Source organism: Anomaloglossus baeobatrachus, chromosome 5 (assembly GCF_048569485.1).
Source record: "Anomaloglossus baeobatrachus isolate aAnoBae1 chromosome 5, aAnoBae1.hap1, whole genome shotgun sequence".
Classification (NCBI taxonomy): Eukaryota; Metazoa; Chordata; class Amphibia; order Anura; family Aromobatidae; genus Anomaloglossus; species Anomaloglossus baeobatrachus.
In genome coordinates, this window is record NC_134357.1 from 103,121,186 (window position 1) to 103,147,264 (window position 26,079).

General features: G+C 46.0%; 1 protein-coding gene across 1 annotated transcript in view; it reads left to right on the forward strand.

Annotated features, from left to right (window-relative positions):
- The first annotated feature begins 9,335 nt into the window (after positions 1 to 9,335).
- Positions 9,336 to 26,079, forward strand: part of PTEN (phosphatase and tensin homolog) — a 107,284-nt gene continuing 90,540 nt past the window's right edge. Inside the window, exon 1 of the mRNA XM_075348735.1 lies at positions 9,336 to 9,893. Within this exon, the coding sequence (XP_075204850.1) occupies positions 9,815 to 9,893 (79 nt within the window). The 5' untranslated portion in view covers positions 9,336 to 9,814. The remainder of the gene's footprint in view (positions 9,894 to 26,079) is intronic.

A 26,079-nucleotide genomic window follows, 5' to 3' on the forward strand; every position in this document is an offset into this window, starting at 1 on the left:
TGGCGAGCCCAGCGGCCAATCAGCTTTGTGTCACCGTAAGGACACAATTTTGGAGCATGACAGACAGACAGACAGACAGACAGAATAGGGCAATTATATATATAGATGATGTCCCCACAGCTACCTTATACACATTATAATGGGCCCACAGCTCCCCTACACACAGTATGATGTCCCCATAGCTCCCTTATACACAATATGATGCCCCACAGCGCCCTTATACACAATATGATGAGCCTACATCGCCCCTATACACAATTTAATGGGTCAACATCTCCCCTATACACAGTATGATGTGTCTACAGCTCCCCAATACACAGTATGATGGGACGAAAGCTTCCTTACACAGTTTGATGAGCCCACACCTACTTTATGCACAGTATGATGGGTCCACAGCACCCACATTATAATGGGCCAACAGCACCCCTATACGCATTATGATGGACCCATAGCTCCCCTATACACAATATGAAGGGCCCACAGCTCCCCTATACACAATATGAAATCACCACTGCTACCCCTGTCCATAGTATAATGAACCCCACAGTAGACCTTTCATGGTGACATGGTCACACTCTATAATGGCCCTACCAGTAGTGCCCGCACCGGATCATTGCCCCCATGGTAGACCTCAAACGTTATCATGGCCCCCACATTAGCTCCCACTCTATATACTAGTCCCCATACTTTAGGGAGGATCTTCACAGTAGTGCCTACAATGTATGAGGGGCCCCCACAGTAGCCATCACTCTTTATTGGACCCCACCAAAGTAGCCCCCACACCGTATGAAGGGCCCCCACTGCAATCCCAATAATATATGAGGGGCCACCACAGTAATCCCTACAAATCTCTACAATATATGAGAATTCCACGTTGTTTATGATGCCCCCACAGTCACACCAAATGTTTTAATTAAAAAAGAAAAATATATACTTACCTAGTCCAGGATTATGTCAAGATCATCTGCAAAACGCCGGCGCACGCGCTGACCATTAAAGTACTGGTGCAGCACGATGACATCACTATGCCGTTCTGTGAGGCACTTCTCTCCCTGCATCACCCTGTCATTCTGTAGACTGCAGGCATAAAGCAATTTGTGGTCTGCAGAAACGAGAGAGGTAGTGGAAGGAGATCATGTGTCCCTGCTCCACTGCACAGCTTAACTATATCGGTGTGCACGGCGGGAGCAGTTAGAGTAGCAGAAGCTCTGGGTGAGCCCCTCTGAACGCATGCCTGGGGCAATTGCCCCCTTGGTAGCTACGCTACTGTGTGTGAGGATTCAGAAGTCTGCGATCACTCAGACAGACCGCAAACTTTTAGCAAAAGACTGAACAACCCCTTTAAGAAACACCTTATATTATGCTATAATAAAAAAGTATCCAAATTGTTTTAAAGCAACACTACCCTTTTTTACTGCACTGCACTGCTTTAAATGTAATTGCCCTGCCCCTGTGTTATATTCACCTGCCAACGTCTTCATCTTGTTCCAGTGTTGCTCCGGTCAGTCTCCTGTGATTTGTGACCTGCTGGCAGCTCCAGTGTTTTATGGAGTGTGTTGTAAGTCACGACTTAATAAAACTCTATGTGAGCCTTGTTCTTGCTCTCATAGAGTTGCATTGAGACCTTGTGATGTAACTTATGACTTCTGGCCAGTCAGAAGTTCCGAGCACAAGACGGGGCCGTGGGATCGGAGCGACGTCTGTAAAAGGCGAAGCTGATGGAAGGTGAGTATAAGACAGGGAGCAGGGGACTTATGGTTAAAGCACCACTCCAGTGCTGAAAAAAAAAGCAAAAATGCTGGAGTGGTGCTTTAAGGTAATATGGTGCTTCTACTAAAATAGACTCCTGTGGAGAATATACTAAACCTTCACAGTTTACTGTAAAAAAAGAATCTTTCATAGTGGAAACCTGATTTTTTTTAATCTAAAATCAGAGTCTATATCTGTGCCCTGAAAATAAACTTTCACTGTATTTTCTGTACAGGTCACACATATACGGTATTTGGCAGTTTGTAATGCTTGAAAATATTATTGCTGCAGTCATTTTCCGGTAGCTGATGGCGAGTGGTATAGTTATTGCTCAGGATCCCCATTGTCAGGGTCAGTGTATGACATCCGTAGACCTATGAAGTTTAGAGTAACATCAAAATCAGAGATAAAAGTCAGTATTTTGCTTTTTCTTTTTTTCCCCACTATGTTCTATGTTTAAAGGTGCTGTCCTTTTTATGGTAAAAAAATGTGTAGCAAATCTTGTAAAATAAAAAAACTCTACTTACCTTTTCAGCCCATAAATCCAATGCAGATGTTTCAGCAGTCCTTGCTGACAAGCTGCCAGGTTGTGACCACTGCAGCCAATCACTTGCTTTAATGGTTACAGCGGCATGTAAAAGTTCAAAATTACTGTTATTGTGAACAGCTAAACTAGTTGAAGATAGGATGAACTTTAAAAGGCATAAAGTTAAAAATAACACATTTCCTTTGTATTTTAGGCAAAAAAAAAATATTTACATTTGAACAATTACAAAAAGGAAAATAGGCCTATGCAAAAGTTTGAGCACCTTTGGAGATTTGTGTGCTCAGATAACGTTGACCAAGGTTTCAGATCTTAATTAGCCTGTTATGATTATGGCTTGTTCACTATCATCATTAGGAAAGGCCAGGTGATGTAAATGTCACAGCTTTAGAAAAACCCAACCTCTTCTAACCACGGGCCAAAAAACAACAGCCATGGGCTCTTCTAAGCAGCTGCCTAGCACTCTGAAAATGAAAATGGTGGAGGCCCACAAAGTAGGAGAAGGCTATAAAAAGATAGCAAAGTGTATTCAAGTTGCCCTTTCCTCAGTTCGAAATGTGATTAAGACCGAGAACATTGGAGGTCAAGATAAGGTCTGGAAGACCAAGCAAAATTTCTGTGAGAGCTGCTCGTAGGTTTGCTAGAGAGGCAAATCAGAACCCCCACTTGACTGCAAAAGACCTTCATGAAGATTTAGTAGACTCTGGAGTTGCGGTACATTGTTCTACTGTTTAGAGACACCGCACAAATATGGCCTTCATGGAAGAGTCATCAAAAGAAAATCTCTCCTGCATCCTCACCATAACATTCAGAGTTTGAAGTATGCAAAAGAACATCTAAATAAGCCTGATGCATTTTGAAAACAAGTCCTGTGTGAACTAATGAGGTTAAAATAGAACTCTTTGGCCACAATGATCAAAGATATGTTTAGAGGGAAAGGGCACAGAATTTCAGGGAAAAATTATTTTGACAACCATTAAGCATGGGGTCAATCAATCATGCTTTGGGGTTATGTTGCAGCCAATGGCACGGGGAACATTTCAAGGGAAGAGGGGAGAATGGGGACAATGAAATTTCATCAAATTCTTGATACAAACATAACACCATCTGTAAAAAAAGTTGAAGTTGAAAAGAGAATGACTTCTACAAATGGATAATGGTCCAAAACACATGTCAAATCCACAATAGACGACCTCTAAAGGAAGCTGAAGGTTTTACAATGGCCCTCACAGTACCCTGATCTGAACATCATTGAAAATCTGTGGCTAGACCTCAAAAGAGTAGTGCATGCAAGACGAGTCAGGAACCTCACAGAACTGGAAGACTTTTCCAAGGAAGATGGATGAAATTCTCTCAAACAAGAATTGAAAGACTCTTGGCTACAAAAAGTGTTTACAAGCTGTGATACTTGCCAAAGGGGGTGCTACTAGGTACTAACCATGCAGGGTGCCCAAACTTTTGCATCGACCCATTTCCTTTCTTGTTAATTTTAAAATTTAAAAGTTGAAAATAATCTGAGTTTGAACTGAGTGTCATCCACTGTGATCTGATTCTCTTGCATGCGAGAATTGGAGCACAGAGGAAGAGCAGATGATGAACTTAATTTCTCCACTGTCTGTGTTAGTGGAAATTGGACTGTACAAAGATGACATCTTAGTGCAATCCGATGTTTTTTACGCACCATAGTCATGAATGAGTGTGCGCCAAGTGATATACGTTGCCACAAGCAGCATGCTGAAATTTTTATTCTCATACCGAATTGGCATGAGAAAAAGATGGCTGATCGGCACTGCCCCATAGTATAAAATTGATCTGAGGGCTAGCCCATAAACTTTGGATAGTCCTTGTCCATGTTATATACTTGTGTGAGCAAGCCTTAAAGGTAAGGCCAGATGGACAGGTCACGTCAAAGCCTTGGTGTGGGCATGAAGTGGCCAAAAATGGCTCCAGCAATTACCTGCTGTTATTTAGGGACAGTTTAAAGGAGATCTGTGAGCCCAAACTGAGAGTATAAAGTAAGTAAATAGGCTTGTGGGGGGAAAACAAAACCAAAAATCTCACCTTCAGACGTCTGTGAAACACGGTCCATATACAGACCATAATGAACAGGTCAGTCACAGGTCTCCGGACCCAGATACCACCTCAGAAATGCCTAAGGGTACCTTCACACTTAGTGATGCAGCAGCGATCCGACCAGCGATCTGACCTGGTCAGGATCGCTGCTGCATCGCTACATGGTCGCTGGTGAGCTGTCAAACAGGCAGATCTCACCAGCGACCAGTGAACAGCCCCCAGCCAGCAGCGACGTGCAAGCGACGCTGCGCTTGCACGGAGCTGCCGTCTGGAAGCTGCGGAGACTGGTAACTAAGGTAAACATCGGGTATGGTTACCCGATGTTTACATTAGTTACCAGCGCACAGCTGTGTGTGCAGGGAGCAGGGAGCCGCGCACACTGAGCGCTGGCTCCTTGCTCTCCTACCATAGCTACAGTACACATCGGGTTAATTAACCCGATGTATAATGCAGCTACATGTTCAGAGAGCAGGGAGCCGCGCACACTGCTTAGCGCTGGCTCCTTGCTCTCCTAGCTGCTGTACACATCGGGTTAATTAACCCGATGTGTACAGCAGCTACATGTGCAGAGAGCCGGAGCCGGCAGCACAGGCAGCGTGAGAGCTGCAGAGGCTCGTAACTAAGGTAAATATCGGGTAACCACCTTGGTTACCCGATGTTTATCTTGGATACAGCTTACCTCAGCTGTCAGATGCCGGCTCCTGCTCCCTGCTCGCTTCATTTGTCGCTCTCTCGCTGTCACACACAGCGATCTGTGTGTCACAGCGGGAGAGCGGCTTTGAAGAAAACGAACCAGGGCTGTGTGTAACGAGCAGCGATCTCGCAGCAGGGGCCAGATCGCTGCTCAGTGTCACACACAGCGAGATCGCTAATGAGGTCACTGCTGCGTCACAAAAAGCGTGACTCAGCAGCGATCTCGGCAGCGAGCTCGCTGTGTGTGAAGCACCCCTAAGAAGCTTCTGCGCTTGGGATGGAAGACGGGCGGACATTCCTTACATCAGGGTCCATACCCAGACATGTTTTGAAGATGTCTGATTTTGGCAAATAGTATTCTAATCGCTGCTTCTGTTCTACAGAAACTGAAGTTTACTCAATATGCTAATTAGGTTTTTTGAGCAAACACCTCTCTATAGCACAGATCCAGGGCCTAATCCTAAAATAGATACCTGATGGGAAATGTATGTCATTAGTGGATATGCCATAAATGTTGGGAATATCTCTTTAAATGAATTACTGTGTAGGGGTGTGTAAAAATGTGCAACCATTCAATTACTGATGTGAAATGAGGTCTAATAACATCAAAAAGTAAATGTTATCACATATGCAAATAAGGTTGCAAGTTCTCATTCTTATGGAAGTGGCCTCTTTTTGTCCTCACTAATGGCTCCAGCACAAAGGCTTTCTAATCTTTTTTTTATCAGACAGCACTGTGACCCCATAGAGAACAATGGACGTATTCACACATCCATTATAAGGGGTTGTCTAGTACTTTTATATTGATGACCTATCATTAGTATAGGTCATCAATAACAGATTGGTGGTGGGTGGTGGGGTGACACCCGACATCCCCGCAGATCAGCTGTGCCGTCCAGATGTGATTAGTTGCAGAGCAGAACTACACAGCTTTGTTAACTACTGTATTTCCCCAAAAATAGGACAGGGTCTTATATTATTTTTTGGTGTGAAAGATGGGTTATTGCTTATTTTCAGAGGGTCTTTTTCCCCATCTATTCTTGAACAAGAAATCAAGATTTATTCAAATATAATCATGCCATCACATTCTGGAACATCATCAAAACTCTCCATCCTGAATTTCTTGAGATCCTATTTCCTTTTTCCATGTACAATAATCTACCAGTCTCCATGTAGAAAAAAAAATAAAAAAATTGTCCACGCAGCTACCAGAAAACATGAAAGTCCTATTCACCATTGCTACATAGCCTTGAATAAATGATGTACTGCATGAACTTTAACTAGGGCTTATTTTTGGAGCAGGGTTTATATTTGAAATTTAGTCACAAAATTCTGCAAAACGATACTAGGGTTTATTTTCAGGGAAACATTATATAGTGGCCACTGCGGCATATTGCAGATCCACTCTAATGCGGGCTTTACACGAGACGATATATTGTGCGATATGTTGTCGGGGTCGCGGTTTTCGTGACGCACATCCGGCATAGCGCACAACGTCGTCTCGTGTGACACCTCTGAGTGATGCAGTATCGCTCACAAATCATGAGTTATGTACTCGTCGTTAACTTTCATAATATCGTTTATTTTAATGGGTGACACCACGGGAACGATGAACGATGAACACAGCGTACCTGCGTCCCACGGCACCCGCCGGCTTAATGGAAGGAAGGAGGTGGGCGGGATGTTTACCTCCCGCTCATCTCCGCCCCTCCACTTCTATTGGCCGGCTGCCGTGTGACGTCGCTGTGACGCTGAATGTCCCTCCCACTTCAGGAAGTGGACGTTCGTCGCCCACAGCGAGGTCGTCCGGAAGGTAAGTACGTGTGACAGGGGTTAAACGAGTTTGTGCGCCACGGGCAGCGATTTGCCCGTGACGCAAAAACGACAGAGGCGGGTACGATCGCTCGTGCTATCGCACGATAGGTCGACTCGTGTAAAGCAGGCTTAAGGGTATGTGCCCATGATCAGGACTCACTGTGTCCTGGACTCAGCGGGTCCTGACCTGCGGGACCGCGAGTCTCCTCTGCAGGAGAATGCAGGAGACCGCAGCTGCTTGTACCCACGATCAAGTTCAGTGCGCTGCAGTCTCTCGCTTGTGTTCTCTACAGAGGACGCATGCGAATCCACAGCAAAGAATTGACATGCTGCGGTCTGGAAAGACGCACCGCAGGTCAGTGTTTGCTGCAGAAAAAACAAAAACAGTGGCCATGGGATTTCTAGAAATCCCATCCACTGTGCTTGTACTGTACAATGCAGCGTTTTGGACGGAGCTGAAGCATGCTGCATCCAGAACGCTGCAAACACTGATCATCGGCACGCACCCTTAGTGATTTGAATGAATAGATTTATAGTACACGGCCGCGGCCATTATACAGTTCAGCTCCACAATTGATCACATCCAGCTGCTGCTTGCCCGGAGAACAGCTGATTGGCGGGGGTGCTGGGTGTTGAACCCCACAGATCTGATACTGATGATCTATCCTAAGAATTGTCCATCAATATAAAACCACTGGACAACCCCTTTAATATCATGGATCTAAGAGTGATCTTCATCAGGCCCAGTTTTGCAGTCTAGTCTCAATTTTTCAAGTCTACGGGGATCTGTCAGACATGGACAAAGTTTGGAGTGCTTCCGTTTTGTGACTTACAGATCGGTTAGTGATAAGTTTAAATGGAACTTGTCATCAGATTTGGCGACTATAAGCTGCAGCCGCCACCAGTGAGCTCTTCTATACAGCATTCCAGAATACTGTATATTATAAGAGCCCAGGCCGCTCTGTAGAACGTAAAAAAACCTAGGGGGTGGTCCGGTTTGATGGGTTTTGCTGCTCTCTGGCGCCTCCTCTCTGCTGCGATCGCCGTCCTTCTTGTTCGCAGGCCCATGTGCATGACACGTCCTACATCATCCACACAGGCCGGCATTGCTCCCTGCACAGGCACACTGCTGAGGACAGATCAAAGTGTTGTAATGCGCATGCGCAGGCGGTCTTTCATCTTTCCTCTCACCTGAGCATTAAGTACGCCTGCGCAGGACTGCAATGCCAGCCTGTGTGGATGGTGTAGGACAAGTCATCCATATTGGGATTGGTAGAAGGAAAACGGAGATCGCAGCAGAGGCGCCGAAACGGAGAGCAGCGACACCCATCGGATCGGACCTCCCCCCTAGGTATTATAAAAGTATTTTTTACATTATATAGAGCGGCCTGGGGTCTTATAGACAGTATTCTAGAATGCTGTATATAACAGCTCACTGGTGGTGGCCGCAGGTTATAAGGGAAAATCCTGGTGACAGGTTCCCTTTAAAGGGGTATTCCCATCTCTAAGATCGTATCACGATATGCAGTAGGTGTAATAATAATATTAGCAAATACCTAAATGTAGTATAGCTCTCCTGATTCACTATGTCGATTACCTCATGTGCAGGGCATTGCAGGACCTTAGGTATCCATGGTTACAACCACACATAGTGACAGTTGATTGCTCGTGGTCGTAACCATGGATACCTAAGGTCCAACTCAGCAGCACTGAGGAATGGTGGTGACTTTAAGGTCTTTAGTAACCAAACAGAAGAGTGGACATCCCCTTTAATGAGGAGAAAGACCCTGACACAGGCGAGTAATAAGGAAAATGCTGCAGGAAATGAAGCAATTCCACTAATGCACTGCAATGATATAAGGAGAAGCCCCAGACTACAATTATATGTCCCTATATAACTTTACAAAATAGAATAAATCTAATTCTCTGCCTATGAGTTAACAAAAATGACAAAGACTAGAAGAATATAGATATTTCACTTTTTCCCCAGCAGAAATCTTTGCAGAAACCTTCCCCCTCCCCCAAAGCTTCAATGTAACAGAAAAAAGGCCTCTCACTTTTTTTTCTACAAGCAAGAGGAAGAGAGGGAAATGAAGTGCAGAAAAAAATGACATTTTGCAAAAGTTCCCCACTTATGTACCACGTGACTCCCCCTCCTGAAGGAACAAAAAATAGTCCCAGCCTATTAAAACTAACGAGAAAAATATCCTTCCGCAGCAAACGTGGAATCCGTCCTCTTTTACAGTGAACCCCGGTGTTCACGTTACAGGGTCACACGGATTGAGTTGCAGTAGATAATATAGGGCTGCTCTGTAGAGGTTTAGGACAAGGGCTCGGCTGACGGGTGACAAGAAGTGGCGCGGAGAGGGAGGGAGGCGGACTATGTTGTGTGAGGCCGGCGGAGTGATCTGAGCAGTGGCTGCGGAGGGATACGCGTCGTTGCTCGTTCGCTGACTCTCGCTGGGAAGCCATGATGGGAGCTTGAGCGTGCAGCGGCGGAGACATGAGACGCGGCGGGCGGGCTCCTGCACCGAGCACAGCGGGCCGTCCTGCACCGGCGGCATAACGAGCTGGAGAGCCGGCGCCGAGCGCCTGAGCGGAGGACGGACACACAGCTTCTCTCCTGTGGAGCACGACACCGAGCCCGGCCGGTGCAGAGGGGAGACCCGGGAAGGACTCGTACCCCAGACTCCACCAGGGCTCTGCCTGGGAGTAGGCCGCATCCCCCGCTTCTCCGGCGCCCCCTCCGGCCAGACTCTGGCCTCCCCCGGCAGCCCCCGGAGCAGCAGCAGCAGCAGGAGGAGGAGAAGGGGGCGGAGAGGGGACCTGAACGGCCGGGGAGAGGAGGCAGATCCCGGAGCCGGGGCCGCTGCTGCCCCCCACCAGCAGCACCTCTCAGCCCCCCTCTCCTCCTTCTTCCCCACCCCCAGGCTCCCCGACATGACCGCCATCATCAAGGAGTTCGTCAGCAGGAACAAAAGGCGATACCAGGAGGATGGATTCGACTTGGACTTGACCTGTATCCATTTCTGTACAGCGCACAACTCCCCCATCATCTGCAGGAGGATGGATGCACTGATGATGGTGGGGGTCTCACTATGGTGGGGTCCTGGTGATGATGGGGGTCCCACTATGGTGGGGTCCTGGTGATGATGGGGGTCCCACTATGGTGGGGTCCTGGTGATGATGGGGGTCCCACTATGGTGGGGTCCTGGTGATGATGAGGGTCCCACTATGGTGGGGTCCTGGTGATGATGAGGGTCCCACTATGGTGGGGTCCTGGTGATGATGAGGGTCCCACTATGGTGGGGTCCTGGTGATGATGAGGGTCCCACTATGGTGGGGTTCTGGTGATTATGGGGGTCCCACTCTGGTGGGGTCCTGGTGATGATGGGGGTTCCACTCTGGTGGGGTCCTGGTGATGATGGGGGTCCCACTATGGTGGGGTCCTGGTGATGATGGGGGTCCCACTCTGGTGGGGTCCTGGTGATGATGGGGGTCCCACTCTGGTGGGGTCCTGGTGATGATGGGGGTCCCACTCTGGTGGGGTCCTGGTGATGATGGGGGTCCCACTATGGTGGGGTCCTGGTGATGATGGGGGTCCCACTCTGGTGGGGTCCTGGTGATGATGGGGGTCCCACTCTGGTGGGGTCCTGGTGATGATGGGGGTCCCACTCTGGTGGGGTCCTGGTGATGTGTGTGATCATGGCCTTGCTGTCACAGCCTGACTGGCATCCTTGTGTGGCTGATAACAGTGGACAATAGCTGCTCTCTGGAGTGGCAGGCCCTCTCTGCTGGTGCGTTTCTCCTGTGCGGTTGTGATGAGTGGACTGCTTACTTTGCCATCAGTTCACAACGTAACATTTTATATTTTGCTAATGTTACAATTATTGTAGCAAAACCGTTTATTTGCAGGAGGCAGGATAATCTGAGAGCCCTGTATGGGCGCTGATTTCTGCATCCTGGGGGCTTTAAATTGAAGGGGCGTTTTGGGCTTTCTTTGAGGCTGTTTTTTATTTATTAGGTTTACTGTGCATTTTACTGGGTCAGACTAGTGGGCAATGCTGTTAACTAATGTCAATGGGGGAGGGGGGATGAACCTACAATGTCACAGCCGGGTTCACAGCTCCCAGTAAACTTCTCTGATGCCATTTGGTTCTGACATGGTACTATGTTGTCCGGGCACTGAGGTGGGAAGGAGGCATTTTCCATAAGAGTATATTTTCTTTGTTACCCGGCGATATCATCCTTGTACCAAAAAGTCCTGAAGCTTTTAGGATTCTGGTCCGTTAGTGGAGAGGAGCCTTCACGGAGTAACTCCATGGGAAGCAAAATGTTCTAATGTAGTGGGGAATGTAAGAAATTGGCTGCCTGCCCCCTGGAGTAGCGCTCCGACTACAGCAGCCCCTCTTCCACACCTGGCACAGTTGGCTTTGGGCTGTTCCCATTGTGCTGACATGGCTGATGATGTGGGACATGGATACCTTGGAGTAGGGACTGGTTGGTATTTTCGTTCTGCACACTATCTCGCTGAGGTTGGCCCTTTGTATTGTCTCTGGTTTAGTCTATTTGGTGGGGGCTTCCCTGTTTTTTTTTTTTTTTTTTTTTTTTTTTTGCAGATCAGTCCTGAAGGTTTCCCCCAGGTGGTGTCATGTGGTGGCAGGTGCCCTGTTCAGACCCCCACCCATTGCATATTCCCCAGTAATTGGACAGATGGTCAGCTATTCCGTTAAAACTACTGGGATTCTGCTCTAGTTAGAATGGAATGACTTTCCATGCAAAGTTTTTTCCAGTATTGCTTGTCTTGTGAGTTTTTTTCTGTATCTAGTCCCATAATTACACCAGTCAGATAAATTGTCACTGTAGAGGAAAAGATTTTCTCCAATGCTGCAAAATAAGGGGGGATTATGGTGGTCACATTCAGAGCTGCAGAACCTGTTGGTAAGATTTCATACAGCCACACGTGCCAATACTGAGATTGTCCCTACTAACAATCATGGTGCATTGTATAAAGGTTATTACATGGCAGATGGTTATCTAGCAGTCTGGGCCTCTTGTCTTTGCACTGGGTATGGAGATTAAGACAGCGATCTGTGGTTTAATGTGCACTTGTCTGAGTGGTGACACTTGCTCAATGCAGAGTGACGTGTGCCTGGTTCCTTGGGTTTTTGCATAGTCGTATGAGCGTCCTCTTTGCTGCACCTCTCTATTAGGGCAGTGGGTGCTCGTGATGCATTCGCAGATGTGAGTTTTTCTACATGATTTCCTCTTTCATCTGGTGTTTCAGTCTCTCTTCCCAGATCATTCAGAGGCTGAGAATCTAATGCTGCTGAGGCCTTCGCTCAGTCACAGATCAGATTAAAATGAAAATTAAGGCTGCACGTACAAGGATTGCATCAGACTCCTTGCAGTCATTTTTCATTCCCTTGGTAGAGGATAGCTAGTTGCTGTGGCTCTAATCCAGATAGATTTTTTTTTTTTCTCCCCCCTCTATTTCACTGTTTGCTTCTGTGTAGGATATCAGCACAGCGATTCAGCTATTCACATGATTTCTGTCCCTTCTCCATTGGTTTCAGCGAGTCCAGGGCACATCTCTTCAGGTGACGTCATAGTATTTTTTTCCACTTTTCTCTAAATGCAATTCTGCAAATTAAATTGCAGGGGGTCTGTAATCTGCAATCTGACCATTTACCTAATGTGCGGGCATTTTAATGATGGGATGAAGATAAGGGTCAGGATTATGCAGCTATGCAATTACCATGTATGTCAGAATACAGAATTTTTGCTTATTTCTGTGGCGTTGGACTGGCCACAAATGATGATACACTGTTTTTTGAGCTCTTCGCTATCATAAGCATAGGTGTAGTTATGTCTGTTAGATCGTGCCTCTGTGACCAAGAGCCAGGCTGCTGTGCAGAAGTGAAACTCTTTGATGTGTGCACATCCTAGGTGTGCTGTAGTTTCTGCATTGTGTCATTAGGTTTCAGCTTTAAAGGGAACCTGCCAGGTCCCATATGCATTCTGAGCTATAAGGCTGCTTTCACACATCCGGTTTTTGCAGTGCGGCACAATACGGCACTCTGCAGAAAAAACGCAACTGTTTTGCCGCCGGTTGCGTTTTTTCCCGCATAGACTTGCATTAGCGCCATATTGTGCCGCATGGCCTTGCGTTTCGTCCGTTTTTTGCCGGATGCGGAATATTTAGCCCATGTGGCGGCCGAATGGAATGTTGCCTGGCACATTTTTTTGTGCGGTGAAAAAGAACGCAACACGCCAGATACGGCGCGATACGGGGTGATTAACAATGCAAGCCTATGAACGCCGGATGCGGCGTCCTGCGCCAAAAAACGCATCCGGCCGCTGGATGCGGATTTTTGCACTGCGCATGCTCAGTATCAAGCCACATCCGTCAAAAAACGGATGGGCTGCATGGAAAAACTTATGCAACGGATCCGTTTTTTTTTCGCCACATTTGTTGTATAGGTTTTTGAGCCGGATTGAGCCGCATTGCAAAAACCGGATGTGTGAAAGCCGTCTAAGCAGGGTGTTCTGTGGCCCAATAACCCCTTCTTACCCATCCCTGTGTTGTAATATTGTGGAATATGAAAGTAATAAAAAACGTTTTATTACTTACATATTCCCTATGTAAGTGATCAGAGGCTGTAGCCCCATGGGCGTCACGTTGCCCTGTGGGCATTTGCATGTTTCCTGTGGTATCACACCCCTGTGGGCGTGATAACATGGATTTACATGTGCTACGTCACCATCAGCGTCTTAAAATCCCGTGCGTGCGCACTTACCATTCCCGCAGCTGTTATCTGGGTGCTTGCTTCTCTGCTTTAGACACGCTCTGCACGTGACCGGAACCGCAGGAGTCTACTGAGCATGCACAGTGCGCGTCTGAAGCAGAGAAGCAAGCACCCGGATAACTGCTGCGGAAATGGTAAGTGCGCACGTGTGGGATCTGAAGACACTGATGGTGACATCGCATATATATATCCATGATATCACGCTCACAGGGGCATGATACCATGTAAAACATGCAAGCTCCCACAGGGCTATGTGACGCCCATGGGGCTAGAGCCCCTGCTCATTTACATAGTGAATATGTAAGTAATAAAATCTTTTTTATTACTTAAATAATCCACAATATTACAACACAGGGATGGGTAGGAAGGGGTTATTAGGCCACAGAACACACTGCTTATAGCTCAGAATACATATGGGACCTGACAGGTTCGCTTTAAGGCTGTGTGCCCACGCTGCGGAAAATGCGCGGATTTTGCCGCGGATTTCTCGCGGAAAAGCCGCGGATTTTCCAGAAATCTGCAGCACAGCTGCTCCCCAGTCATTTCATTTCTATGGCATTTGGGAAATGTTGTGCCCACGCTGCGCATTTTTCCGCAGCAGAAATCGTGCGGATTTTCGTGCGGAAAAATCAGCATGTCAATTATTGCGGATTTTCGTGCGGATTTTGCCTATTCAATTGAATTAAAAAAAAAAACGCAAAATCCGCAACAAAATCCACACCTATGAAAAGGTGCGGATTCCGGGGGAAAGCTGCGGATTTTGATGCAGAAAAATCCGCAGATACAGAGTCCCGTGGGCGCACAGCCTAAGGGTAAGGGTTGTGATCATACGGATGATTTGTGTAAAGAATCACTCTGCCTGTATGAGATGGATATAGTTCAGCCACAAGAGGCTCCTGCAGAGCCTAGCATTGCCAAGCAATTAATCGATGTTCGTTACTTGAACCTCATTTCAATTCATGCAGCCATAGTGTTCCCCAACTCCAGTTCTCGGGCCCGCAACAGATTAAGTTTTCAGGATTACCTTATTATTGCACATATAATTCCTTCACGTTTGCAATAAAATCTTGAAACCATGCACTGTTGGCTCTTGAGGAGTGGTGTTGGTGGCTCTTGGGGAGTGGTGTTGGTGGCTCTTGGGGACTGGTGTTGGTGGCTCTTGGGGAGTGGTGTTGGTGGCTCTTGGGGACTGGTGTTGGTGGCTCTTATAGCCATTTGAACAGGCCTAATGGAAGGATAAATGCAAAGTGTGGAAGATTTGTTACAGAAATGTCTTCAAATTGTTCCATACGTGTGAATTGGCACGTGTCTTCATCATATGCATGGCTTTTACTTTTCCTATGCAAATAAATGGCAACTTGCTATATGTGTAATGCCAAAGTGAAGTAGCCAGGTGCTCTGCATATTTTTTTCTGTTGCGGTCTATCAAAGTGCTTTACATCTGGCTCCTGTATTACAGAAGTGTCAGTAGCAGTACCCTCTGATAGGGGTAGTATTGACTGTGCCAATTCCTAGGTAGATCATTCTGTATCTTGGTAGTCATGCGGTAAGGAAAAAGAAATCGACCATGTTTGACTGGTTTTCTTTACATTTATTTGCTCATAGAGCCGTGTGAGCAATGGTATCCCTTTACAGGGAACCAGTCACCAGGATTGTCCTATATAACCTAAAGCCATTGCTATACTGGCACTATCAGGATGATTCTCTACATGCCTGTGGTGCTCAGCTCAGATGTTTAAGTTTTGAAATCCAAGAAAGTAAAGTTTATAAAATCATCAGCTTCTTGAGTGACAGCAGCTGAGGATCAGATATCTGGGGGGGGTATTCATAGCTATCCCCTCCCCCCAGTTTGTATAATATTTATGCTAATTATAACGGGGAGGGGATAGCTATGAATACCCCCCCTTCCCCCCCGATATGATCTGATCCTCAGCTGCTGTCACTCAAGAAGCTGATGATTTTATAAACTTTACTTTCTTGGATTTCAAAACCTAAACATCTGTGATAACACACAGTGATATCACGGGCTTTAGGTTATATAGGAAAATCCTGGTGATTGGTTCCCATTAAGGCTAGGTTCACACATTGCATTTTATTCTTTTTTTTTTTTTTTTTTTTTTTTGGTGCAAATTAAAATCTGCTTTTTACAGCATCACCAAAGGTTATGAAATTCCAGAAATCTCATGCACACGATTGCTTTTTTTTTTTTTTTCCTGATTGCATTGGATAACTTGCGTTGTTTGAATACTGCAGCGTGTCCCTTCAGCATTTCTACACCAATTTTTCATCACAGAAAGCGAGGAGGATGTTAAAAAAAAAAAAAAGGCAACCATGTGTTTTTAGAAAATATAACCAACTTCATCAAACATGCACTATGGACATGTCAAATAACGCAGCAAAGCTCGCTTTTTAAAAAGTGGCTTCTTTACTATCGAGAGCAGGTTATACATGCACGAAAAAACGCAGCAATACAGCAACATGTAAACATAGCCTAAAGCTGGGTTCACACATAGCGACAGCGACGGCATCGCTGTTACGTCACCATTTTCTGTGACGTAACAGCGACCTTGTAAGTCGCTGTTATGATCGCTGCTTAGCTGTCAAACACAGCGATGCAGCAGCGATCATAACATCGCTACATGTGCAGAGAGCAGGGAGCCTCGCACACTGCTTAGCGCTGGCTCCCTGCTCTCCTAGCTACAGTACACATCGGGTTAATTAACCCAATGTGTACTGCAGCTACATGTCACAGTGCAGGGAGCCGCGCACACTGCTTAGCGCTGGCTCCCTGCTCTCCTAGCTACAGTACACATCGGGTTAATTAACCCAATGTGTACTGCAGCTACATGTCACAGTGCAGGGAGCCGCGCACACTGCTTAGCGCTGGCTCCCTGCTCTCCTAGCTACAGTACACATCGGGTTAATTAACCCAATGTGTACTGCAGCTACATGTCACAGTGCAGGGAGCCGCGCACACTGCTTAGCGCTGGCTCCCTGCTCTCCTAGCTACAGTACACATCGGGTTAATTAACCCGATGTGTACTGCAGCTACATGTCACAGTGCAGGGAGCCGCGCACACTGCTTAGCGCTGGCTCCTTGCTCTCCTAACTACAGTACATATAGGGTTAATTACCTGATGTGTACTGCAGCTACATGTGCAGAGAGCAGGGAGCCGGCACTGGCAGCGAGAGCGGCGGAGGCTGGTAACGAAGGTAAATATCGGGTAACCAGGGAAAGGTCTTCCCTTGGTTACCCGATGTTTACCCTGGTTACAGCTTTCCGCAGCTGCCAGACGCCGGCTCCTGCTCCCTGCTCGCTTCATTTCGTCGCTCTCTCGCTGTCACACACAGCGATGTGTGCGTCACAGCGGGAGAGCGACGATGAAAAAATGAAGCAGGACATTCAGCAACGACCTCACAGCAGGGGCCAGCTCGTTGCTGGATGTCACACACAGCGACAGCGATGGGACGTCGCTGCAACGTCACAGAAAATGGTGACGTAGCAGCGACGTCGTTGTCGTCGTCGCTGTGTGTGACACCACCTTAAGAGGACTAGATGTTTTTCCTTTGCGTACCGTTGGATCTGTGGTGCTGTACATGTGAAAAGGGTTCACATACAAATTACAGTGAACAGACTAACATTGACGGACTGGAACTGAGGGGACAGTCTACATATTTTTTTTCCATTCCTGTTACAAATTTTAGTTTTGCTGCGCACAATACTACTACTGTGGGGGCACCCCCTATGATATCGATATTTATTTTTTCCCTCCTTTTCAAATTTTTCATAATTATCCAGGAGGAATAACAGTCATCTGAAGAAGATACACCAGAAACATTACTTGTACTGATGTGCTCGGTACTCCGAACGAGCAGTTGGATGCTTGGATGGGAGTACCGGAGTATAGAAGTCAGGGGGACTCGAGCATTTTTGAGTCCTCCCTTAGACTTCCATTATACTCGTTATGAGTCGCGTCCATCTGAGCATCCAATTGCTCTTATTGCGTACCGAGCACCCGAGTATGATAATACTCGCTATCACTGCTTCTTGCATTCTCTGTGAATTTATCTGGGAGGCTCTTGTGATTTGACTTTCCAGCCTCCTGATGAGAAGCTTTGGTGTCAGATAACGGGTGGACTGACCTCTTGTTGCTGCACATTTTTGATAGGAGTTTGGATTATGTGAAGCTAAAGTGTTTTGCTCCTAGAATAATCTGCAAGATTTTACTTCTCTTACAGAATTAGATAGCTCTGTACTGCTGTAGATTGTGGGGAGTCCTTCACTTATGGCTCTAAATATTGTCTGGTATACCTGGTGTATACCAGCACCTAATCATTGTCTGGGTGCACATTCCTACCTGTGTTCTGTGCAGCTTTTTTGCATGAGAACCGTTAAGGCAGCGTCCCCTTGATCAGCGCTTTAGACGCAGCGTGTTTTCACCCCAAATAACGCTGCGTTGTACGGTACAAGCACAGTGGATGGATTTATAGAAATCTCCTGCCCATTGTGCTTGTTTTTCCTGCAGCGTAAACTGAAATGCTGTGCGGCTTTCCGAACCACAGCATGTCAATGTATCGGCAGAGCCGTGAGTGTTTTACGCAGGGAGAATAGGAACTCTGCAGTGTCCGAACCCTGATGGTGGTCACGGGCCACTGTGGTCTCCTGTAGACAGCACTCGTGGCTCCGCAGGAGGAGACACGCTGCATCCATAATGTAGCATGTCCGGATCGTGGGCTCGTAGCCTAACTGTTAGGCCTCTTTCACATGTCAGTGATTCTGGTACGTTTGTGCTTTTTTTTAAACGTACCAGAATCACTGACATACGCAGACCCATTCTAATGAATGGGTCTGCTCACACATCAGTGATTTTTCACTGCACGTGTTTCTGTGCGGCGTACCCGCGTGTGCGTGATTGCCGCACGGAGACATGTTCATTTTTTTTCTGGCATCACTGATGTCCCACGGACCACGCAGTGGTGTGGTCCGTGCAACACGTGCCAGAAAAAAACGTGCTTTTAAAATAAAAATCATTTTTACTCACCCGGCTCCAGCGACGCTCTCTGCAGCCCGTTCTCCCTGCTGCTTCTAAGCCGGCTCATTACTGTCGCGCATATTCATGATGCACGACACAGCCGACCCGGAAGCAGCTGCTGCGGGGGTCAGCGCCGGCCGGATGCTAAACCGCGGGAGCGATCAGCACCATGGAGAGCGGGTGCGCGCACAGGTGAGTTAATTTCTAAGTGCAATCACGGACCACGGAGAACGGAGCCCGGATTGCACTTAGACAACCCACGTGTGCCCTGAATCACGCCACACGGAGGGACATGTGCGTGTTTTACACGCCAGTGAAAAACGTCAGTGTTTTTCACTGACGTGTGAAACGGGCCTTAAGAGCGTGCTTCTGGAGCTGATGGATTTGATTACCAGGGTTTGTGGTTGCTACATGGCACATAGCTGTAGTATTCGCTTCCTCACTCTCAGCAGAGTTCCTGCCATGAAGCAATATAGCTAGGCCTCACCATTTGCATAATAATTAGAATAGTCTGCAGGCCAGCATTTTTGTGTGTACTTATATTCGCAAAATGCAGTTCCCTTAATTAGGGGTGTGAAATTCTTCTAACTTTAGTTCTCACTTGAAGAATGATCTGAGCGATTTCTTACATGTGGGAGAATTTGGTATAAAGACTTTACTGCTCCTAAATATGGCTGCTCCCCAGGAAATGTGCCCAGAAAGTCCCTCCTACACATGTGATCTTCTTGACTATAAAGCAGCCGCTCGAGTCATTTTGTAGTAACTCATCTACTCTCTAAATAAGATGTGAAATCCAGCAGAAAGCCAGCTCCTTGTCACGCACACTCGGGTGGCTGTGGACCACGCGTGCACCACTGTATATAGTTTGTAGTTGTTGGCACAAAGTTTCTGATAACCTTGCGGTTGGTCTGTTGCTGTTAAAACCCAGAGAATAATATAGCATTGATATATGTCAAAGATTATATGCTGAATCCTTGCGTGCCCCCTAGTTAATTTAGGAAAACTGCAAGTATCAACTCGTATAGTGAAACCTCATCAACCCTTTCACCACCCGGTGATTTTTCGTTTTTTTCCTCCGGTTCTAAGAGCCATAACTTTCTGTATTTTCCTGTCTGTGTAGCTGTATGAGTGCTTTTTTTGCAGGCTGAGTTGTACTTAGCAAAATTAATGATTTCATTGAAATTTATTGTAGTAGGAAACGGGAAACATCATTCCATGTGCAGTGAAATTGCAAAAAAAGTTAAATTCCACAAGTTGTTTGTTTTTTTTTATTTTTAATTTATCATGTTCACTACATAGTCACACGAACCTGGCATTATGATTCTGTCAGTACGAGTATGTAGATACCAAATATGTATTTTTTTTTTTTTTTTATTGGTGAATAAAAATTTAGGAATTTGTAGTAAAAAAAAAACAAAAAAAAAAAAACACGGCACCATTTTCAGTTTTTGGGATTCGGGGGTGTGTGACGGCTTATTTTTTGCACCCTGAGCTGACCTTTTTGATACCTTTTTGAGTAGTTGCGATGTATTGAGCGCCTCTTATTGCATTGTTGCAGTGGCCAAAAAAAAATAAATAAATAATTTTGGTGGTTTTTTTTTTTTCTGACCTGATTAATTTTATATTGTGATCAGACATTTTTGAACTCGTCAATAGCAAAGTCTATTTATTTTTAACTTTTATTTTCATTATGGCAAAAAGAGGTGGGGGTGATTTAAACTTTTTTCTCGCTTTCTATTGTATTTACTAATGGGGAACGTGAAGTTGCGATCATCCGATCGCTTCTGCTATACAGAGCAGTGCTTCAGCATCATTATCTCCTATAAATGGCGACTCGCAGTCGTTGTTCACAGGAGGATCGTGATGACCTAAGAGGGTCAGCAGTTGACCCCTGGCTGTCATGACAACCCATTGGCGCCCTACTATTACGTCACTTGGCCGCCGATGGGAGCGGGCAATGGTGTAATTCCTGCTAGCTTGTATTTAAATCCAGCTGTCAGAGATTGACAGCGAAATTTAACTGTGTAACAGCCGCGGGCGGGTCTCCGATGCAGCCACAGCTGTTAAAGACACGTGTCGGCTGATCAGATCAGCCATTATGTGCTAGGAGAGATGCAGGCTCAGCGTGTGAGCCCGCATTTACGGTACGTCAAAGGTCGTGAAGGGGTTAAAGACATTAAATGTAGCTGTTGCCGTTGAATTATGGTTGGTCTGAAAATGTAACGTGGTATTTGGCCCGGATAGAAGGTGATTATTTGGGAGGGGTTTCACTGAGCACTTGTAACAATGTCAGAACTCTGGTCTGAGAGTGCAGAGAAGTCCTTACCTGCCTGGACTCCCAACCCCTCTCCCCCACCCCCCTACCTTTTAAAGAGTCACTCCAGCAGTTTTTAATATTTTTATTTTTTTGTTTATTGCACCGCTGCAGTGGCACTTTAAATGTAAGTCCCCTGACCCCTGTCTTAGACTTGTCTGCCAGCGTCTTCATTTTTTATCGCCACCATTCTGGTCAGTTTCGGCGATTTGTTATCTGCCGGCAGCTCTAGTGTTTCATGCAGCGCGTTGGAGGACACGATTCAATGCAATTCTATGAGAGCCTCCTTCCGCCTCTCGTAGAGATGCATTGATCGCTTGTGATGTAACTTCTGACTTCCGGACAATCAAGTTATGGGCACAAGATGGTACCATGGGACCCGAGCAGGGCAGAAAAAGCATGAGACTACCAGAGAATTTAAGATAGTGGGCCGGAGGGTTACATTTAAAGCACAGCTCTTGTGCTGGGGGTTAAAAAAAAAAAAAAGTGGAGTGGTGTTTTAATGCTAAATGTATATTAGAAAGTATGAACCGTTAATTTTTGCCCTAGGCCACTACACCACATGCAAAATGTTCTTATTTCATACAGCTGTTTGCACCAAAAGACACAACAACAATCTGCTCTGATTGTGTTTTCAATATGTGCTCGTCCACCTTTTGTAGGGCATTGTTAGTGCAGAATTGAGACCCCATTTTTAGTGAAGCCATTCTGAGATTCTGCACTTAAAAATACAATTGCTTTTTTTTTTTACTTTTTAGGCTGCAAAAGAAAAAAATGTGCCAAGACCCAGAGCAGTTAAGCGGCATCTGTAAATGCACTGGGCATGAGCTTTCATGAAATCATATCCATTTTTATTAAAATGTTAAAGGGAACCTGTCACCAGATTTGGCGGCTATAAGCTGCGACCACCACCAGTGAGCTCTTCTATACAGCATTCCAGATTACTGTATATATGAGCCCAGGCTGCTGTGTAGAAGGTAAAAAACACTTTTTTATAATACTCACCTAGGGGGGTGGTCCGGTCCGATGGGTGTTACTGCTCTGCAGTCCGGTGCCTCCTCTCTCTGGTCCGGCACCTCCTTTCTGCTGCGATCTCTGTCCTCCTACCTAGCCCAGTGTGGATGATGTGTCCACATTATCCACACAAGAAGACATTGCAGTCTAGCGCAGGTGCACTTTGGTCTGCCCTAGTGATGGCAGATCAAAGTACTGTAATGTGCAGGCGCGAGGACAGGTTAAAGACCGCGCGTGCATGCGCACTACAATACTTTGATCTGCCCTGTACAGGACCTCTGGACTGCGGCTAGTGTGTATGACGTAGGACGCATCATGCACACGGGCCTCAGAAGAATGAGGACGGCAGTCGCCGCAGAGAGGAGGCGCCAGACTAGAGAGCAGCGACACCCATCGGAGCAGACCGCTTCTTAGATGAGTATTATAGTGTTTTTTTACATTCTACAGAGGGCCTGGGCTCTTATACACAGTATTCCAGAATGCTGTATATAAGAGCTCACTGGTGCTGGCCACAGTTTATACACTGTGTTCCAAATTATTACGCAAAAAATATTTTTTCATATTTTCCTAAATTAACTTTATGAATTGCAGTCTTTATTTTCCAGTCATCTAATATTCGAGTATAATTGAAATGTTTTTGATCAAACTGCCCATGAAAACAGTATATTTTTAAAAATAATATACACTCAAAATGCATGTTCCAAATTATTATGCACAGCAGAGTTTTCAACCTTTTTTATTTTGAAAAACAAAATGGTCAATTGTGAAATTCTAAGCATCTGTCAGCTTATTACAAAATGAAATCAAACGGTTTTCAAGTTAAAACTTAATTCTAGGTGATGTTACATTTGCACATAGGACCCCTTGTTTGAAAGAAGCCTCTGAACGCTCTTGTCCATTGAATTTGTCAGTTTTTGAATGGTTTGTGCTTCAATAGTTTTGCATGTGGACAGAATACCCTCCCAGAGCTGTTGCTTTGATGTGAACTGCCTCTCGCCATCATAGACACTCCTTCTGATGATGCTCCAGATGTTCTCAATGGGGTTGAGGTCAGGGGAAGATGGTGGCCATACCATAAGTTTGTCCTCTTTTATGCCCATAGCAGCCAGAGATGCAGATGTGTTATTTGCAGCATGAGACTGTGCATTATCATGCATGAAAATGATCTTGCTGCGGAATGCACGGTTCTTCCTCCTGAACCATGGCAGGAAGTGCGGATTTAGAAACTCCACATAGATTATGGAGTTCATCTTTACCCCTTCTGAGATCCTAAAGGGGCCGACAATCTCTCTCCCCCCATGATTCCAGCCCGAAACACTACTCCACCTCCTCCTTGTTGGCGCCTTATACGTGTTTTCATGGGGTGTCCATCAACCAGCCATCCTCCACTCCATCCATCTGGACCATCGAGCGTTGCACGGCACTCATCGTTGAACAAAACAGTTTGGAAGTCAGTCTTCATGTATCGTTTGGGCCACTGGAGCCGTTTCTGCTTGTGTGCAGTGGATAGAGGTGGTTGACAGGATGGCTTACGCACTGCTGCAAACCTCTGAAGGACCCTGCATCTTGTTGTTCGGGGGACGTTGGAGGCACCAGCAGCTTCAAAAACTTGTCTGCTGCTAGGACAAGGCATTTTAGCAGCTGCTCTTTTAACCTGACGCTTTTGCCTGTTGGAAAGAGTCCTCAATTTCTCCTTATCAGCACGCACACGCGTGTGCTGGGAATCAGCTACATACTACTTGATTGTGCGATGATCACGATGAAGTGTCTTGGCAATGTTGATTGTCATGCATTCACCTAAATACTCCACAATTTGTTGCTTCTCAGCAGCCGACACATCCTTTTTCTTTCCCATTTTGGCAAAAAATGTAGGCTGCTTAATAATGTGGAACAGCCTTCTTAAGTAGTCTTGCCGTTATTTGGACACACCTGCCAAACTAATGTGCACAGGTATCTGCAATTGCTGTCAGTGATATAAAGAGCCCCGACACCATCACCAGCAATGAGTTTAAATGACAAACAAAAATGTCTAACCTTATCACTCCTGAACTCTCTTTGCATAATAATTTGGAACACAGTGTAGTCACCAAATTAGGTGACAGGTTCCCTTTAAGCTTAATAGACTTCCTTCATGAAAAAACTTGGCATGTGGGAACATGGCTCTATTCTTTAGTGTATGCACAACATAAAATAGTGCTTTTATTTTGCAGCAAAATAACATGCTTGCAAAATGTGACTATATTGAGCTGCATGCTTGTTTTCATTCAGGAATGACATTTCATTCTGTACTTCTACTTAAAGTATTTCTTCACTTTCTTCAAAAAAAAAAATCAAATCTTTATTTTTATATAGCGCTAACATATTCCGCAGCGCCTTACATACATCAGGAACACTGTCCCCATTGGGGCTCACAATCTAAAGTCCCTATCTGTATGTTTTTGGAGTGTGGGAGGAAATTGGAGAACCCGGAGGAAACACACGCAAACACGAGGAGAACATACAAACCCCTTGCAGATGATGCCCTTGGTGGGATTTGAACCTAGAACCCCAGCGCTGCAAGGCTGCAGTGCTAACCACTGAGCCACCGTGCCGCCCATCTTTGCTGTGTGCATATGATAGTGAGACAGTCATTCTTTTATGCATTAATCATATAGCGCTAGGCTGACTTTCATTTCAAGTCCAACTCTCCCGTTATAAGATGAGCAGATTGTAAAGACGTTTCTGGCATGATACCTCTCGGTGATTGTTTGACGTAGCATATTTTTTTGTGCAGTGTTAGGCTATGTGCGCACGTTGCGTATTTACATGCAGTTATGCAACGTTAGGGCTTTTTTTTTTTTTTCATTACGGACTGTTTCTGCAGCGATTTGAAGCTCACGTGGGCTGTTCAAATCGCTGCAGAAATTTCTGCAGTGACAGTACGCAACGTGCGCACATAGCCTTAGGCTCTGTGCCCACGTTGCGTATTGCATGCAGTTACGCTGTGCAGCGTAACTGCATGCGTCCTGCGTCCCCAGCACAATCTATGAAGATTGTGCATAATCCATGCCAACGTGGCGTTTTAGAACACAGCGCTTTGCATCCTGCCAAATCACTGCGTCCTAAAAAGCAACATGTCACTTCTTTCGTGCGCTCTGCATGCTGTCTCTATTCCGTCTATAGGGAGAGGCAGCATACAGAGCGCACGAATTCTGCAGTCACCAGAGTTTCAGAACGGAGCTTTTCAGCTGCGCTCTGAAGCGGACATGCAGTGACTTTTAGCGCGCACACGTGGGCACATAGCCTTACAAATGCATTGCATGGTGGCCATCCTTGTTGGTTCCAGTGACTACACCCTCAGTTGGGCAGTGATTTATAAATATGATATTGGTGTGGGCTTATTGTATCTCTGAAATTGGCCCTAAGCCTATAGGCAGTGACTGAGCAGCTCCCGTGGTCTCTGAGGAGACTAGGTCCGTTTTTAGATGTCCCTAATATTTAATGCTTGTAAACTAATCACCGATCAAAGCCGGTATCTACATGTTCACAGAAAGCTGCTGTAATTTGTAATTTTTCCTGATTTCATATGTAGGCCTAATACCACACTATTTCCTTCACCGGATCTGCTGCATTCTTTGTAGCGCACACAACCTTTTCTAGATCTTGCATTTCAGGTTTTTCAGAATGTACTGTTTAGCAACCATTGAGACATGACTTTCCATTTCGAGACTCCATAAAGGGTCAGTCATACACCCGCCCGTGTCACCCTGCGAGCGTAAAGAAAAGCGTCATGTTTGATATGTCTATTCAGTGCTGTGTGATTCATATCGTATAGCTATTCTCCCCTGTGCAGTCTGTCGGGAGTGTGCCCCTTGCCTTGGTGGGGGCCCCTTGCCTTGGTGGGGGCCCCTTTGCCCCCCTTGCCTGTGATATTTTGCGTGGCCTAGAATAAAAGCTAACTTTTTTTTCATTTGGATTTGGTTGGCATTGCTGACTGCTGGAGTAGCCAACTTCTTGCACCAGTCTGAATACCTGAACATTCGAGGTGTTTCCCAT